The sequence below is a fragment of the Bubalus bubalis genome, chromosome 11, assembly GCF_019923935.1.
Source record: "Bubalus bubalis isolate 160015118507 breed Murrah chromosome 11, NDDB_SH_1, whole genome shotgun sequence".
NCBI classification, from domain to species: domain Eukaryota; kingdom Metazoa; phylum Chordata; class Mammalia; order Artiodactyla; family Bovidae; genus Bubalus; species Bubalus bubalis.
This window is the reverse complement of record NC_059167.1, coordinates 31635481-31652610: the sequence shown is the minus strand read 5'-3', so window position 1 is coordinate 31652610 and position 17130 is coordinate 31635481. Positions and strand designations below refer to the sequence as shown.

Below are 17130 nucleotides of genomic sequence, written 5' to 3'. Positions count from 1 at the left end.
GAAAACAACAGGATGGGAAAGACTAGAGATTTCAAGAGAATTGGAGATATCAAGGGAACACTTCATGCAAGGAAGGGTGCGATAAAGGACAGAAACAGTAAGGACCTAATAGAAGCAGAAGAGATTAAAAAGAGGCAGCAAAAATACACGGAAGAATTATACAAAACAGTCACAGTAACCCAGATAACCATGATGGTGTGGTCACTCACCTAGAATATGTCATCCTGGAGTCTGAAGTCAAGTGGGCCTTAGGAAGCATTACTATAAACAAGGCTAGTGGAGGTGATTAAATTTCAGCTGAACTATTTCAAATAGATAATACTGTCAAAGTGTTGCACTCAATCTGTCAGCAAATTTGGAAAACTCAGCAATGACCAGAGGACAGGAAAATGTCAGTTTTCATCTCAATTCCAAAGAAAGGCAGTGCTGAAGAATGTTCAAACTATCAGGCAGTTGCACTCACTTTCCATGCTAGCAGGGTGATGCTCAAAATCCTTCAAGCTAGGCTTCAACAGTACATGAACTAAGAACTTCCAGATGTACAAGCTGGATTTAGAAAAGGCACAGGAACCAGAGATCAAATTGCCAACATCCATTGGGTCACAGAAAAAACAAGGGAATTCCAGAAAAACATCTACTTTGGCTTCATATACTATGCCAAAGCCTTTGACTGTGTGGATCACAATAAACTGTGGAAAATTCTTCAAGAGATGGGAATACCAGACCACCTTACCCGCCTCCTGAAAAACCTGTATGAGGTCAACAAGCAGTAGTTAGAACCTGACATGGAACAATGGACTGGTTCAAAATTGGGAAAGGAGTACTTCAAGGCTGTATATCATCACCCTGCTTATTTAACTTAATATGCAGAATACATCATGCAAAATGCCAGGCTGTATGAAGCACAAGCTGGAATCAAGACTGCCAGGAGAAATATCAACAATCTCAGCTATGAAGATCATACCACTCTAATGGCAAAAAGTGAAGAGGAACTGAAGAGCGTCTTCATGAGGGTGAAAGAGGAGAGTGAAAAAGCTGGCTTAAAATTCAACATTCAAAAATCTAAGATCATGGCATATGGTCCTATCACTTCACAGCAAATAGTTGGGAAAAAAATAGAATGATAGATTCTATTTTCTTGGGCTCCAAAATCACTGTGGACAGTGACTGCAGCCACGAAATCAAAAGATGCTTGCTCCTTGGAAGGAAAGCTATGATAAGCCTAGACAGTGTGTTAAAAAGCAAAGATAACACTTTGCCAACAAATGCATGCATAATCAGCACTATTGTTTTCCCAGTAGTCATGTACAGTTGTGAGAGCTGTACTGAAAGAAGGCAGAGCACCAAAGAATTGATCCCTTCAAACTGTGGTGCTGCAGAAGACTCCTAAGAGTCCCTTGGACACCAAGGAGATCAGCCCAGTCAATCTTGAGAGAAATCAACCCTGAATACTCATTGGAAGGACTGATGCTGAAGCTGAAGCTCCAGTATTTTGGTCATCTGATCAAATAACCCACTCATTGGGAAAGTCCCTGACGCTGGGAAAGATGGAGGAAAGAAGAGAGCGACAGAGGATGAGGTGGCTGGATGGCATCACTGATGCAATGGACGTGAATTTGGGCAAACTTCAGGAGTTGGTGAGGGACAGGGAGGCCTGGCATGCTGCAGTCCATGGGGTTGCAAAGAGCCGGACACGACTGGGCAACTGAACAACAACAACTTGACTTGAAACAATGTTCTTGCCAAGATTATCCATGTATGGTTTAAAAAAATAACCACGACACACTTTGTGAATTTGCACACAGGTTTACAAACCATAGCATATTCGAGTAGCCCTTACAGAATCCTTCTACACCATCTGCTTGAACATCCCTAGGGAATGGGGACCTACAGTTTCCCTGTTCAATCTGTTCATTAGACTTTGCATTTACACAGAGCTAAATTTCACTATTTTACATCACCTCTCTGTCCATCTGTAAATAAATAAAATTCTGTCTCTCTATTCCAACACTTAAAGACAGCTATTAGGCTCTCCTGCCAAAATCTTCCTTTTTCCGAGTTAAACATCCATTTTTTTTTCCTTCATTATCTTTCACAGGACCGTTATTAACCACCAGGGAAATGCAAATCGAAACCACACTGAGATACCACTTCATGCTGACTAGGTGGCTGATATTTAAAATAATACTCCATAACAAGTGTAGGGGAGAACATGGAGAAACCAAAACCCTCACACACTGCTGATGAAAATAGAAAATGGCACAGCACTTTGGAAAAATTTAGCAGTTCTTCAAAGTACTAAACAGAGTTACTGTATAACCAACATTTCACTCCAAGGTGTATACTTAAGAGAAACTAAAACATATATCCACATAAAACTCATAACATGAATAATAGCATTGTTCATAATAGCTAAAAAGTGGGAACAAAACAACACAACCCGTTCATTAGCTGATGAATGAACAAAATATGGAATATCCATACAATGGAATGTTATTCAGCAATAAAAGGGGAAAGCAATAAAAAGAATGAAGTACTGACATGTTATAACATGGATAAAGCTTGAAAATAAGGTGAAGTCCTGATACTTCAGCCACCTGATGCAAAAAGCCAATTCATTGGAAAAGACCCTGATGCTGGGAAAGATTTAAGGCAAAAGGAGAAGGGAGTGGCAGAGGATGAGACAGTTAGATAGCATCACCAACTCAATGGACAGACTCTCAGAGACAGTGGATGACAGGGAAGCCTGGTGTGCTACAGCCCATGGGGTCACAAAGGGCTGGACACGGCTTAGCAACTGAACAACAGCAACAAATGCTAAGTGAAATACAAGCTTTTGAACAACAAAGGAAAACACAAGTAAAATCGAAAGACAACCTTCAGACTGGAGAAAATATTTGCAAATGATGGGATCGACAAGGGCTCAGTTTCTAAAATACACAGACAGTTCATAGAGCTCAAGAAAAAAGCAAACAACCCAAACAAACAAAAAAACAGGCAGGCGACTTAAATATGTTTCTCCAAAGAAGACATACAGATGGCCAACAAGCATATAAAAAGATGTTCAACATTGCTAATCATTAGAAAAATGTTAATCAGAACTACAAAGACGTACCGCCTCACACCAGTTAGAATAACCATCATTTGAAAAACTGGAGAAGGTGTAGAGAAAAGCGAACCCTCCTATACCATTGTGGGAATGTAAATTGGTGCAGGCACTATGGAAAACAGTATGGAGGCTCCTCAAAAAACTAAAAGTAGAGCTTTCATATGATCCTGCAGACCCACTCCTGGGCATATATCCAGACAACACTGTCATTCAAATTCAAAAAGATACATTCACCCCAATATTCACTGCAGTACTATTTACAGCAGCCAAGACATGGAAAGAACCTAAATGTCTATAGACAGATGTATGGATAAAGAAGGTATCACACATGGATACAGTGGAATACTACTCAGCCATAAAAAGAGTGAAATAATGTCTTTTGCAGCAACATGGATGGACCTAGAGGTTATCAGACTAAGTGAAGTCAGAAAGAGAAAGACAAATACTAAAGACAAATATTAAAATATGACACAAATGAACTTATCTATGAAACAGAAATAGACTCACAGACATAGAGACCAGACTTGTGGTGGCCAAGGAAGAGGGTGGTAGGGGAGGGATGGACAGGGAGTTGGGGATCAGCAGATGCAAATTATTACATATAGAGTGGAGAAACAACAAGGTCCTACCATATAGTATAGGAAACTAGGTTCAACATACTGTGATAAATCATAATGGGGAAGAATATGAAAAAGAATGTTTATATATGTATAACTGAATCACCTTGCTATATAGTAGAAATTCACAGTAAATAAAATATACTTCAATAAAATAATTTTTTTGAAGATATGCTAAGTGAAAAACCCAATCACCAAATTAAAAACAACAAAACTCATGTTGTATGATTCCATAAAAATGGAATGTCCATGATAGGCCAATCCACAGACAAAGGAGGTTAGTGGTTGCCAAAAGCTGGAAGAGAGAGAAGCAAGGAGTGACTGCTAATGGGTGTGGGGTTTCTTTTGAAGGTGATGAAAAGTTCTAAAGTCAGCTAGTGATAATGGTTGCACAAGTTTATGAATATACCATAACCCGCTAAATTGTATACATTAAAGAGTGAATCATATGGTGTATAAATGATAATATCAAAGCTGTTAAAACAAAGATGCTGTAAAGCTTTTACAATGTTACTTATTTACTATATCTCAGGCCTTGTTAATTTCAAAGTGGTTGTGAAATGAAGCTTAAGTCATCTAACATAAAAGCTTTCATTTAGAGAAATAAACTTTCAACAACATTTTTAAGGAATTAGACAAATTAAACCAACTACTGAAAGCATCTGAGCCACCAGGGAAGCCAGGTAGCGCTAGCAGTAAAGAACCTGCCTGACAACGCAGGAGATGTGAGAGACCCTGGTTCTACCCTGGGTGGGGAAGATGCCCTGGAGGAGGACACGGCAAGCCACTCCAGTATTCCTGCCCAGAGAATCCCCATGGATGGAGGAGCCTTGCGGGCTACAGTCCACAGGGTTGCAAAGAGTCGGACAGGACTGAAGCAACTTAGCCCAGCACACAAATGGAAAGTAGGAGGTTTAACAGTATAACCTTAGGCCTAGAAATGTGTTTCATGACTACAAAGCTTAGCTAAAATTTTTGATAAATCAAAAATTTTGAAAAGTGAGATCACTATCATATTGGTGTTTATTAGTTTCAAATACTATGAAAAGAACTAAAGCAGTTTATTTGATTTGACTGAACATATATTAATACTTATCAAAACACAACTTTAAAATAGCAATGTTTAGAATGCGTTCCTAGTGATTTAGAACTAATTACCAAATATTGTTCTCTTGTTAAACCGTAACACTTGTTTTACTAAGGTTTGCTAAACTAGTTAAACTCAACCATAATATATTTCTAGCATATTTTTGATAAAAATCTGTCACAAACATATGCTTTTCCACAAGTGTTTAAAATAGTTATTAGGGTCATTGCAGCACTCTTTACAACAGCCAAGACATGCAAACAACCTAAATATCTATTGACAGATGAAGAAAGATGTGGTACGTATTCATATAATGGAATATGACTCAGTCACAAAAAGTATAAGATGATGCCATTTGTAGCAACATGGATAGACCTAGAGATCATACTAAGTGAAGTAAGCCAGACAAAGACAAATATGATATTGCTTATATGTGGAATCTAAAAAAAGTGATACAAACAAACATTTACAAGGCACAATTAGACCCACAAACATAGAAACAAACTTATTGTTACCAAAGAGGAAAGTAAGGGGGATAAATTAGGAGTCTGGATTAACATATACTCACTGCTATATAAGATAGATAATTAACAAGGACCTACTATATAACCCAGGGAACTATACTCAATATTTTTAATAGCCTATAAGGGAAAAGAATTTGAAATATATTATGTATATACACATATGTATAATTGAATCAGTTTGTTGTACACCTTAAATTAACACAACATTGCAAACCATTTACACTTCAATAACAAATGAACAGAAAAAAAATAACTCCAATATTTCATAAAGCCAGTTGTTTGGGGTGGTCACAAGACTAGCAAATTCCATGAATATTAGTCAACTGTCTTACTTCTTTCATTGTAAATTGAATTTTCTTAGAAGTAATATTATTTGGCTTAACTTGATAATAACTGGACATTCAGTAAATGAGCAGATGGTGTGCTTGGCAAAACATGACAAGCAGAGAAGTCAAATCCATAATAAGTGTCTATTCCAATAAGGAAAAACTCAAAATGGAAAAGGCGTCAAAAATAAGAAAAATAGTTATTAGGGAAAGGTTACATCATATTTCCCAGGAAAGAAATTCATTATGTAGGAAGTTTATTGTATAGTATAGTATGAATACATTTTTGTTCTCAGAAGTAAAAATTGTGAGGCATTAAGGAAGCAGGATGGATGAAAGAAGTTGAACTGTGATGAAATTTCAGGAATGGCCTCAGCAGAACCCACAGAAGCTTGAGAGCTGGGATGGTCCTTCAGAGCTGTCCCAAATTAAGGTAAGAAGCCTGGATTTTTGTACCCTTATATTGACCAGATGCTGGGAGAGACTGAAGGCAAAACAAGAAAGGGGTGGCAGAGGATGAGGTGGTTAGACAGCATCACCGACTCAACAGGCATGAATTTGAGACGTGATAGCATCACCGACTCAATAGACACTGCCGGGAGACGGTGAAGCACGGAGGAGCCTGGCGTGCTATAGTCCACCGGGTCGCAGAGTCGGACACGACTTAGCACGGAACAACGAAATTGACCAGGCGTTGGATATAGGCTACTCCTGGGAGTGGGCATATCCTGGGTAAAGCAATTCCTTTCATCTTGGGGAGGGATTAGTTATGAACCATCAATAGGTAACACATCTGCCAGCTAAAGAAATGAGTGATTTGGTCTAGAAACGGGTATCTGGACATGGTGTCACAGCATCCACCACGGTTCACCCCCACCACGGAGTGGAATCAGTTGGTTTGTATAAAGCATTTGTTCCATAGGGGTACAGCTTCCATGCAATTCTGGTTGATCTCTTTCCCTTGGGAAACTTATGGGATAAACATTAGTGGGGTGATCCCACTATAGCAGTTGATCTCAGAGCTGCAGTGAATATTCAGCATCTTCTTCCTCTAACACATCTCAAATCCCCCTCTCCCTTGGCTAGAACTTCTGCTAATCTAGATGGCTTACGTACTCAGGTGACTCAGACCTTCATTACTGTGTAAGCGAAATCCCTGCTCACTATGCTCCCCTCAGAGCACTTCCTCTTTACTGCCAAGTTAGGCGGGAGAATACTAAAAGATGCCCAGGGGACCAGTTGAAACAAGGTTTATTCTTTCCCTCTCTACTGTGTAACAGCAACGCTGCCTCCTGCTGTCTTCCACCTGCAGTTTGATCATTTAAAAGGTAAGTTGCAGATACAAAGTTCATCAGTGTTTTTGGCTGCAAAGCAAAGACCAATCTGGAATCTATAATGTAGAACTTATGGCAGCACTGATCTCAAGTTTACCTCTGTTATTGACTTAAACGCTTTGGTACACAAGAGTACTTGATTTCTTATTTTCTTGATAGACTGTTAATCTGCTTCATGCTAAATCCAACACTATGTTTAATTTCAGGTTTTGTCTGACATCTATTCCAGTTACTGATATAAAACAAAATCCACTCTTGACTGGCTTTTTTCACTCTGCATGTTGCTCAGGAAAATTTTTGTAAATAGGCTGATTAACTAGCCTAACTGGGAACAAATATATTTTTATCAGCTCTTTTAAAATATGCAGACATGAAGGAATACAAAAACATTACCTCAATTAGGAAAGCAAAAAGAAAGTTAAATTGGAAAAAAAAATTTATGCAATGTTATATCCTAATAGTCCAGAGTAAATTCATTTCTATTTACTTAGGTTTATGAAAAAGACCCTGATGCTGGGAAAGATTGAAGGTAACAGGAGAAGAGGGTGGCAGAGGATGAGATGGTTAGATAGCATCACTGACTCAGTGGACATGAATTTGAGCAAACTCCAGGAGACAGTGGAGGACAGAGGAGTCTGGCATGCTACAGTCCATGGGGTTGCAAAGAGTCAGACACAACTTAGCAACTGAGCAAAATGAACAACATGGACAAAGCTATGGGGGATGAGAGTAATAGAGTAAAACAGAATGAACTAAGAAGTTATTAGCAACCTACTTTAAACAGATTTTGTGCTTCTCTCAATCTACCTGCTCTGTAAGACAAAACAATTGTTTGTTCCCCTGCTTTCACCTGGAGTCTAACTGAGAGTGTGGCACATAGTAGATGCTCAGTAAATATTTTAGACTAATATTTTTGTTGCTCATCTGACACACTATAATTGCAGCCAACTTCTTTCTCTCTTTCCTTTGTGAAGAACTTGTTATCCCCTTCCCTCCCTTGTCAGGCCCCTCTTCTTTCTTCCCTTTATCTTCTTTAGGAAGAGATTTCTTCCCCTCCCTTCCTTTCTCCCTTCAAAGTATGTCACAGGAAGAAATTGAGGAGATACTCAGAGAATGTTCAGTAAAAGACAATAGAACCTTTACACACGACCACATTTGCTATTCCGCCTCTCATGTTTTACATTTTTAGTCAGGAAGCCCTGAATTGACCCGACTTTAGTATTTATTAATGTCTGGGGGTGGAGGAGTGTTGTTCTGTTGTGGGTCTCACAAAATTAAGAAAAAGAATCCACAACTGAAAAACATTCCCATCCAGCCCTTGTCTGATTGTGCATCACTCGTAAGAGGAACTGACCAATCCCAGTTCCCAGAGGCAGTCTGTATGGATAATCTGAGGTCAATCTGTTTTAGCCTTAACATAAGACTGTAAGATTCCCTTTCCATTTCCAGAGAACTAAGAGAATTGCTTTCCTCTCAAGAGGTGGGTCTGCCTACAAGGTAAAAGCAATAGAAGCAAGCTTTAATGCAGCCTCTTGTCCTTCCTGCGGGGACGACTGGAGGGGCTCCCCAGCCACGAAGGTTTACTCCATTCTAGAAGGAAATGGCAACCCACTCCAGTGTTCTTGCCTGGAGAATCCCAGGGATAGGGGAGCCTGGTAGGCTGTCGTCTATGGGGTCGCACAGAGTCGGACACGACTGGGGCGACTTAGCAGCAGCGGCAGCAGTCAGGCTGGGTGTGCTCAACGAGGGAAGTGGGGAGTTCATCAGGCAGCCTGAGCATCTTCAAGGAAACCAGGTTCCTCCAGGCGCACAGGGACATGCGTGAGTCTGTTAGTCCCTGACCACCTGGCTCAGGCTGCCCTGAGACATGGCCCGAAGGTTTACTCTATCATCAGAGGGGCCACGCACAGTCCTGACCCTTAGGAAGAGAGGACGGAGAGTCAGGAGCTGGTTGCCTGGGCACCCAGTCATCATTTAACAAGTTATCACAGATGTCAATTTCACTCTTACATTTCAAATATAATATTGATGCTGAAACTCAAACTGGAAAAAAAAAAGTCAAGCTGCATCTGGCAGCAGAGAGCCTGATGAAGATGAGGGAGGCATGCTAATAGAGATAAATCACAGCTTTCAGAGCTCTCAGATGAGAGGGTATGCTCATTTCACATCACCCTGCCTCCCATACCTCATCCCTACCTTCCCCCACTCCTGCTGGGGGTTCCAGTACTTCTGATTCTAGTTGTTCTGATTCTATGTGATCTTGAATAAGTTGTTTCTTTGAATCTCAGTCTCTTCATCTGTGGAATGGGAATAGCAATATCTGGCCCACAAATATGAAATAAGTGATGTAAGCAGAGGACCTAGCAGAGACTCTAGTTAATTCTAACTAAATTCAAAATCTCACTCTAAAGGATAAAGTCTTAGAAGACTAGAACTCCCAAATTAGAAGCCTCATTCTATTTTCCACATAAAGAAACCTGTCTCTCAGTTGCCCTGACACTTAATCAACACATGTTATGAAATAAATGATTTAATAATTTATTAAATGAATGATTTGAACATGGCACCCCACTCCAGTACTCTTGCCTGGAAAATCCCATGGACGGAGGAGCCTGGTAGGCTGCAGTCCATGGGGTCGCTAAGAGTCGGACACGACTGAGCAACTTCACTTTCACTTTTCACTTTCATGCATTGGAGAAGGAAATGGCAACCCACTCCAGTGTTCTTACCTGGAGAGTCCCAGGGATGGGGGAGCCTGGTGGGCTGCCATCTATGGGGTCGAACAGAGTCGGACACAACTGAAGTGACGCAGCAGCAGCAGCAGCAGCATTAGTCTTACTTATAAGTTCTTTTTTCAGAGAATTAGGAGGCAAAAAATGTTGCAACACTGTATAATGTTAAACCATACATCTAGTTTTAACATCCTATGTTGACACAGATATTCATTGTATAAATAATCATTTAGTCTACATTTCTGATTAAATACATCAACTAACTTTTTGGCCATTTATAATTACCAATATTTTAAGAGATTACATCATCCAATAAGAAGTAATCACTGCTTCAGTTTTAAAGAATGATATAATGCCACAGCCCTGTGTGCTACCAAACAGGTAATAGTGTTGCCTTATAAACGGAAAGAATTTTAGCCAAAGATTAATAATCTTTCTTACTTGACTTAGAAAGCCAAAGTTGAACCTATGTGACAACTGCTGGAGAAAATGTAATAACTGAAGCATAAGGAAATTGTTTTAAATTTGTATATAGTTTTAAAAAATAATTACCACCCTTTAACCTTCTCTATCCCACAAACACACAGTTTTACTCTATGCCCTCAGCTTAATTTAAATTATGAGTGTAATACATTACATAACCAGGGCTTTTCTGGTGGCTCAGACAGTAAAGAATCTGCCTGCAATACAAAAGACCTGAGCTTGATCCTTGGGTTGGAAAGATCTGGAGAAGGGAATGGCTACTCGCTCCAGTATTCTTGCCTGGAGAATTCCAAGCCCGAGGAGCCTGGCAGGCTACAGTCCATGGGGTTGCAAAGAGTTGGAAATAACTAACATTAACTAACACATGATCCATTTGCCTCAACTTTGCACTAACTTAACTTAAATAGCGCTAAGATGCTACTGTATTTTTATGAGAACCAAACTGTGAACAAGAATGTTAAAGCACTTAAATGTACCATGCTGTGACCCTTTTAAAATGGTTGATCCTTTTCCTCTTTGAGAATTGTACTTGATAATAGAGCCTCCTTGTGGGGAGTTAATAGAACTTCAGTCATTCAAATCACAGGTAGAATGTTGTCTTAAGTTTTTCCTCGTTTGCAGTGGGAGCATCTATAGTAGTGCTTCCAGGAATGTATGTATTTCTGGTGAAGCCCTGGCAAGCGGAGGTCAGCAGGCACTGAATGACTAACGGGGCACGGCGACCTCTGCTGTCTCCCCTCGGCTTGTCTACAGTCCTTGTAGCTAAAGGTAAAGCAGTTAACAAAGGTTAACAGCTTTTTTTTTTTTTTTTTAAGTTAAATTGACTGTTAGATTCTTTGGCAAGAAAACAAGGTGACTGACAACTGTTGACTTTTCAACTGGACCACTTAGTGGGAACCCTGCTAATGCAGGAAACATGAGACATGGGTTCAGCCCCTGGGTTGGGAAGATCCCCTGAAGGAGGGCATGGCAACCCACTCCAGTATTCTTGCCTGGAGAATCCCATGGACAGAGGATCCTAGAGGGCTACAAGTACATAGGGTCGCAAAGAGTCGGACATAACTGAAGTGACTTAGCAAACACACGTGCTTTGAGGGAGAGGTTCTAGCCATCCGGATCAGCCAGCTCAACTTCGTGAACATACATGATTAACAACTGTTAGATTCTGGTGGCTTGTGCTTTCTTCACCAGTATATAGGGAGATTTAGCTGAAGGAGGAATATTCAGGGACAAGAGTGTTATGATATAGAATTATCCTCTACTCCTTCACTCATGTGGAGAGGATAAACAGATAAGGATATAAAAAACTATCTGAATCCAAGAGAGCAAATGATAATATAACTATGATTAAAAGGTAAGACTAACATACATTTAAAAAAAAAATGAGGAAAATTCAGTTGAACTACTCAGACACACAGCTTAGAATTCCTCCTATGGTGTTATATTTTCAGGGGCCCAGGCCAGTAGCCCAGACCTGACTCAGAGGTACCGGGGCAGAAAAGAAAGTACCTTTATCTGACAGTCCCCGACACCCAAGGGTCCACTGCAGTGAAATACAGGTGGAATAATGAATTAGCAAGCCAGAGAATAGAGAAAAAGGATGTGATGGAGGGAGACAGAAGTCAGCACAGGGATTCGTCCATAGATCTTTGTTATAGAACTGGGGTGTAAATATGTAGAAAAAAATTGCCAGGAGCCCTAGGAGAGGGTGACTATGGTAAAACTGGAGATGAATGAATGCAGATATTTGAAATCATACTAGACTGGATGATGTTGGAGCTATAGGCAAACCAGAGATGGAGAGATTTCATGGAGCATATTGGGCATTCAAGACAACAGCGAGACTATAACTTGCCAATGAAAATCAGGTGCACAAATAAGAGTCATATCCTAGGACTAAGGCCACAACTAAAGAAGACTAGCTCAAACATTAAAAACCAAGTCTGAAAGGATCTAAAGGACCCCTGATAATTTAAGTAAAATGTCCTTCAAAGGAAAACAAAGTTTTCATTGTTTACAATGTACTATCTCAATGTCAATATAATTTAAGATAACTAGACAAGGGAAAAAAAAAAAGAGAGAGAAATACCAACCATAATTCAGGGCAAATTAAACCAAACGACACAGACTTTTGTATAGCCCAGCTGATTGAAACAGCAGATAAGAACTTTAAAAAGCACCTATCATAATGATTCAGAACTTAAAAGGTGGACACAGTGAGTGAACATGTGGAGACTCTAAGAACTAAAAATTCTATTTATTGCTACAATTTATTTTTTCTATTTTATAACTTTATACGGAGTCCTCTAGTATGTACTCTTTGATATCAGATTCTTTCTTTTGGCAAAATGTCAAGCATTCACCTATGTTATTGCGTGGCCAGTAGTTTATTGAAAAGTAAACAGTGACGTAGTTACACACTTACAGCCAAATGCAGAATCAGGGGCTACCAGTTACAGGTGTAGACAGATACACTAGTGTTTTCTTCACAACTCATTACCTCCAGAAGTATAGCCAATTGTGATGAAACTTTTAAAAATGGTGAATACTGCTTGATAAAAATCTAACATAAATATACACTTTTATATATAAAATAGTTGTAGTTAAACTTTTTAGAATATGTGAAACCATGTTGAAAAACTATTTCTATGAAGAGTGGATTCAAGTTATAAAATTACACAATGATTCATAGACTTGTCAGCTATTTCAATGTTTGATGGAATACTTGATAATTATGTGGGATGTGGAATAAATCTTCCCAAGGCAGTATTCTTGTGTTTTGCGGGACAGTTAGCATTCCTGGACACTGCTCAATAAGTGTTACGGACATTGTGACACCCAAATCCCCACCCAACTTCCAAGATGCCCCCTTAGAAATGGATAATATTCCTAATAATAACAGCAAGTCTATCTTTTCACCATAATCTGAAAGCCATCAGATTAACGCGTTTCTTAAAAATCTTGAAAGGATCAAGGTAAAAGACGAACCATAAATGAGGAGAAAATATATGCAAAAGACATGATTAAGGACTATTATTCAAAATACACAAAGGACTTAAAAGTCAATAAGAAAAATGGATAACTCATTTGTTAAAAAACTAGACCAAAGATCTGAACAGACACAAAGAAGATATCCAGATGGCAAATTAGCACATGAGAAGACACTATACATCACTGATCATCAGGGGAAAGCAAACTAAGACAACAAGATAAGCACATACCTGTTAGAAGGGTCAGAACCCCAAACACTGACGAGGATGTGGAGCAACAGGAACTCTCACCGATTGCTGGTGGGAATACAAAATGATAGAGCCGTTTTGGAAGAGAGTTTGACAGATTCTTACTAAACATACTCTAATCATACAATTCAGGATTCATACTCCTTAGTATTTACCCAAATAAGTTGGAAACATATGTGCACATAAAAATTTGCTCAGGGATGATTCGAGCAGCTTTATTCATTATGGCTGGATCACTCACCTAGATATCCTGGAATTTTAAGTCAAGTGGGCCTTAGGAAATATCACTATGAACAAAGCTAGTGGAGGTGATGGAATTCCAGTTGAGCTATTTCAAATCCTAAAAGATGACGCTGTTAAAATGCTGCACTCAATATGTCAGCAAATTTGGAAAATTCAGCAGTGGCCACAGGACAAGATAATGTCAGTTGTTCATTCCAATCACAAAGAAAGGCAACGCCAAAGAATGTTCAAACTATTGCACAATTGCACTCATCTTACACGCTAGCAAAGTAGTGCTCAAAATTCTCCAAGCCAGGCTTCAACAGTACGTGAACCATGAACTTCCAAATGTTCAAGCTGAATTTAGAAAAGGCAGAGGAACTAGAGATCAAATTGCCAACATCGGCTGGATCATAGAAAAAGCAAGAGAATTCCAGAAAAAAAAAAATCTACTTCTGCCTTACTGACTACACCAAAGCCTGTGACTGTGTGGATCACAACAAACTGGAAAATTCTTAAAGAAATAAGACTACCAGACCACCTTACCTGCCTCCTGAGAAATCTGTATGTAGGTCAAGAAGCAAGTTAGAACTGGACATGGAACAACACACTGGTTCCAAATTGGGAAGGGAGTACATCAAGGCTGTACATTGTCACCCTGCTTATTTAACTTACATGCAGAGTATATCATGCAAAATGCCAGGCTGGATGAAGCACAATCTGGAATAAGGATTTCTGGGAGAAATATCAATAACCTCAGATATGCAGATGACATCACCCTTATGGCAGAAAGTGAAGAAGAACTAAAGAGCCTCTTGATGAAAGTGAAAGAGGAGAGTGAAAAAGCTGGCTTAAAGCTCAACATTCAGAAAGCTAAGATCATGGCATCCGGTCCCACCACTTCATGGCAAAGAGATGGGGAAACAGAGGAAACAGTGGCAGACTTTATTTTTTTGGGCTCCAAAATAACTGCAGATGGTGACTGCAGCCATGAAATTAAAAGATGCTTGCTCCTTGGAAGAAAAGTTATGACCAAACTAGATAGCATATTAAAAAGCAGAGACATTACTTTGTCAACAAAGGTCCATCTAGTCAAGGCTATGGTTTTTCCAGTAGTCATGTATGGATGTGAGAGTTGGACTAAAAGAAAGCTGAGCACTGAAGAACTGATGCTTTTGAACTGTGCTGTTGGAGAAGACTCTTGAGAGTCCCTTGGACTGCAAGGAGATCCAACCAGTCCATCCTAAAGGAAATCACTCCTGAATATTCATTAGAAGGACTGATGCTGAAACTGAAACTCCAATACTTTGGCCGTCTGATGTGAAGAACTGACTCATTTGAAAAGACCCTGATGCTGGGAAAGATTGAGGGCAGGAGGAGAAGGGGACAACAGAAGATGAGATGGTTGGATGTCCAGTTCTAACTGTTGCTTTCTGACCTGCATACAGGTTTCTCAAGAGGCAAGTCAGGTGGTCTGGTATTCCCATCTCTTTCAGAATTTTCCACAGTTGATTATGATCCACACAGTCAAAGGCTTTGGCATAGTCAATAAAGCAGAAATAGATGTTTTTTATGGAACTCTCTTGCTTTTTCCATGATCCAGCAGATGTTGGCAATTTGATCTCTGGTTCCTCTGCCTTTTCTAAATTCAGCTTGAACATTTGGAAGTTCACAGTTCCCATATTGCTGAAGCCTGACTTGGAGAATTTTGAGGATTACTTTACTAGCATGTGAGATGAGTGCAATTGTGCAGTAGTTTGAGCATTCTTTGGCATTGCCTTTCTTTGGGATTGAAAGGAAAACTGACCTTTTCCAGTCCTGTGGCCACTGCTGAATTTTCCAGATTTGCTGGCATATTGAGTGCAGCACTTTCACAGCATCATCTTTTAGGATTTGAAATAGTGCAACTGGAATTCCATCACCTCCACTAGCTTTGTTCGTAGTGATGCTTCCTAAGGCCCACTTGACTTCACATTCCAGGATGTCTGGCTCTAGGTGAGTGATCACACCATCGTGATTATCTTGGTCGTGAAGATCTTTTTTGTACAGTTCTTCTGTGTATTCTTGCCACCTCTTCTTAATATCTTTTGCTTCTGTTAGGTCCCTCCCATTTCTGTGGACCCTATTGCAATATGATTGTTGTTCTTTTAAGAAGGGGATAACTGGAGTACATGGGCTTCCCTGGTAGCTCAGCAGTAAAGAATCCACTTGCCAATGCAGGAGACTAAGAGACATGAGTTCAATCCCTGGGTTGGGAAGATCCCCTGGAAAAGGCTATGACAACATACTCCAATATCCTTGCCTGGGAAATCCCATGGACGGAGGAGCCTGGTGGGCTACAGTCCATGTGTGCTAAGTCACTTCAGTTGTGTCTGACTCTTTGCAACTCTATGGACTTAGCCTGCCAGGGTCTTCTGTCCATGGGATTCTCCAGGCAAGAATACTGGGGTGGATTGCCATGCCCTACTCCAGAGGATCTTCCCGACCCAGGAATTGAACCCCACATCTCTTAAGTCTCCTGCATTAGCAGGTGGGTTCTTTACCACTAGCACCACCTGGGAAGCCCTTGGAACAGAAATACCACCACTGTTAACACTGTGATATGTTTATATCTAGTCTTTTCCTGTGTGTGCATTCATTAAAAAAGTAGGGTTACACTGAGCATTCAGTTCTAAATTTTGCTTCAGTTAAAATTATGAGGATTTTCCCAACTTATTAAATGTGCACAAAACAATTCATAATGACTATATTTCTTTGTATAAACATATCATTTATTAACCAGTTATCATTGGGTGTTTTGGTTATTCTCAGTGATAACACAGTGAAAATCATCTCTAAATCTGTCGATATTTGTGAATATTTTTATAAATTGAGCAGTGGAATTGCTCAAATGACACATTTTTTACATATCTTTCCCTGATTCTCTCTGGTAAACTAGCTGACCTAAGGCTTAGTTTGTAATGCTCAAGAAGATACCAGGCCCTCAAATTTTGTTTACACAAAAATGCACTGTTTCTGAGAATGCTCTTAAACTTGAACTTCCTCACACTCTGTTTCAAGTAAAGTTAGTTCCTTAGCGAGAGCTTCCGGACTCTCTGCTTAAAGGCCTGTCCATACCACTGATCAGAACACTGACCGCTGCTCTGAAGCTGGGGAAAAGAGTGGGTTACTTCTTCGGGGGTACCTGCCTCTTTTGGAGTTATACCCCTCTATAGGAGCAGGGCAGTAGCGGAGACAGTAGCCTCTAATCTTCTCAGCTTCCTAGTCTTTTCTAGCACAGAGCCTCTGCTCTATCAACAAGCTGGCTGAGGACAATCACGCGCCAATATTCCCAGCACGCTGCCCCGAGGCTAAGAACCACCCTGTGAATGGGGACCAGCTAGAAGAGAACTCCCAATCACTATGGCTGCAGCACTTGGGATTTAGTCTCTGCAACATGTAGCTGGAAAGATGAGAA

At 40.0% G+C, this 17130-nt stretch overlaps 2 protein-coding genes across 13 annotated transcripts in view; both read right to left on the bottom strand.

The window, feature by feature from the left end:
- The window catches only part of L3HYPDH (trans-L-3-hydroxyproline dehydratase), a 102755-nt gene that overhangs the window by 61061 nt on the left and 24564 nt on the right, over positions 1–17130 (bottom strand). For 8 of the 10 annotated variants that reach the window (XM_025295439.3, XM_044924915.2, XM_045162053.1 and 5 more), the window contains exon 6: positions 13434–13499. In XM_025295439.3, coding sequence (XP_025151224.3) covers positions 13434–13499 — 66 coding nt within the window. Of the gene's footprint in view, positions 1–5967; positions 6148–9726; positions 9885–13433; positions 13500–17130 lie in introns of those variants that run through there. The other 2 variants (XM_045162052.1, XM_044924913.2) reach the window with 2 other exon arrangements.
- Positions 1–17130, bottom strand: part of GPR135 (G protein-coupled receptor 135) — an 83851-nt gene that overhangs the window by 56056 nt on the left and 10665 nt on the right. For all 3 annotated transcript variants that reach the window (XM_045162049.1, XM_045162050.1, XM_045162051.1), the window contains exon 2: positions 13434–13499. The gene's annotated coding sequence lies outside the window, so the exon portion shown is untranslated. The remainder of the gene's footprint in view (positions 1–13433; positions 13500–17130) is intronic.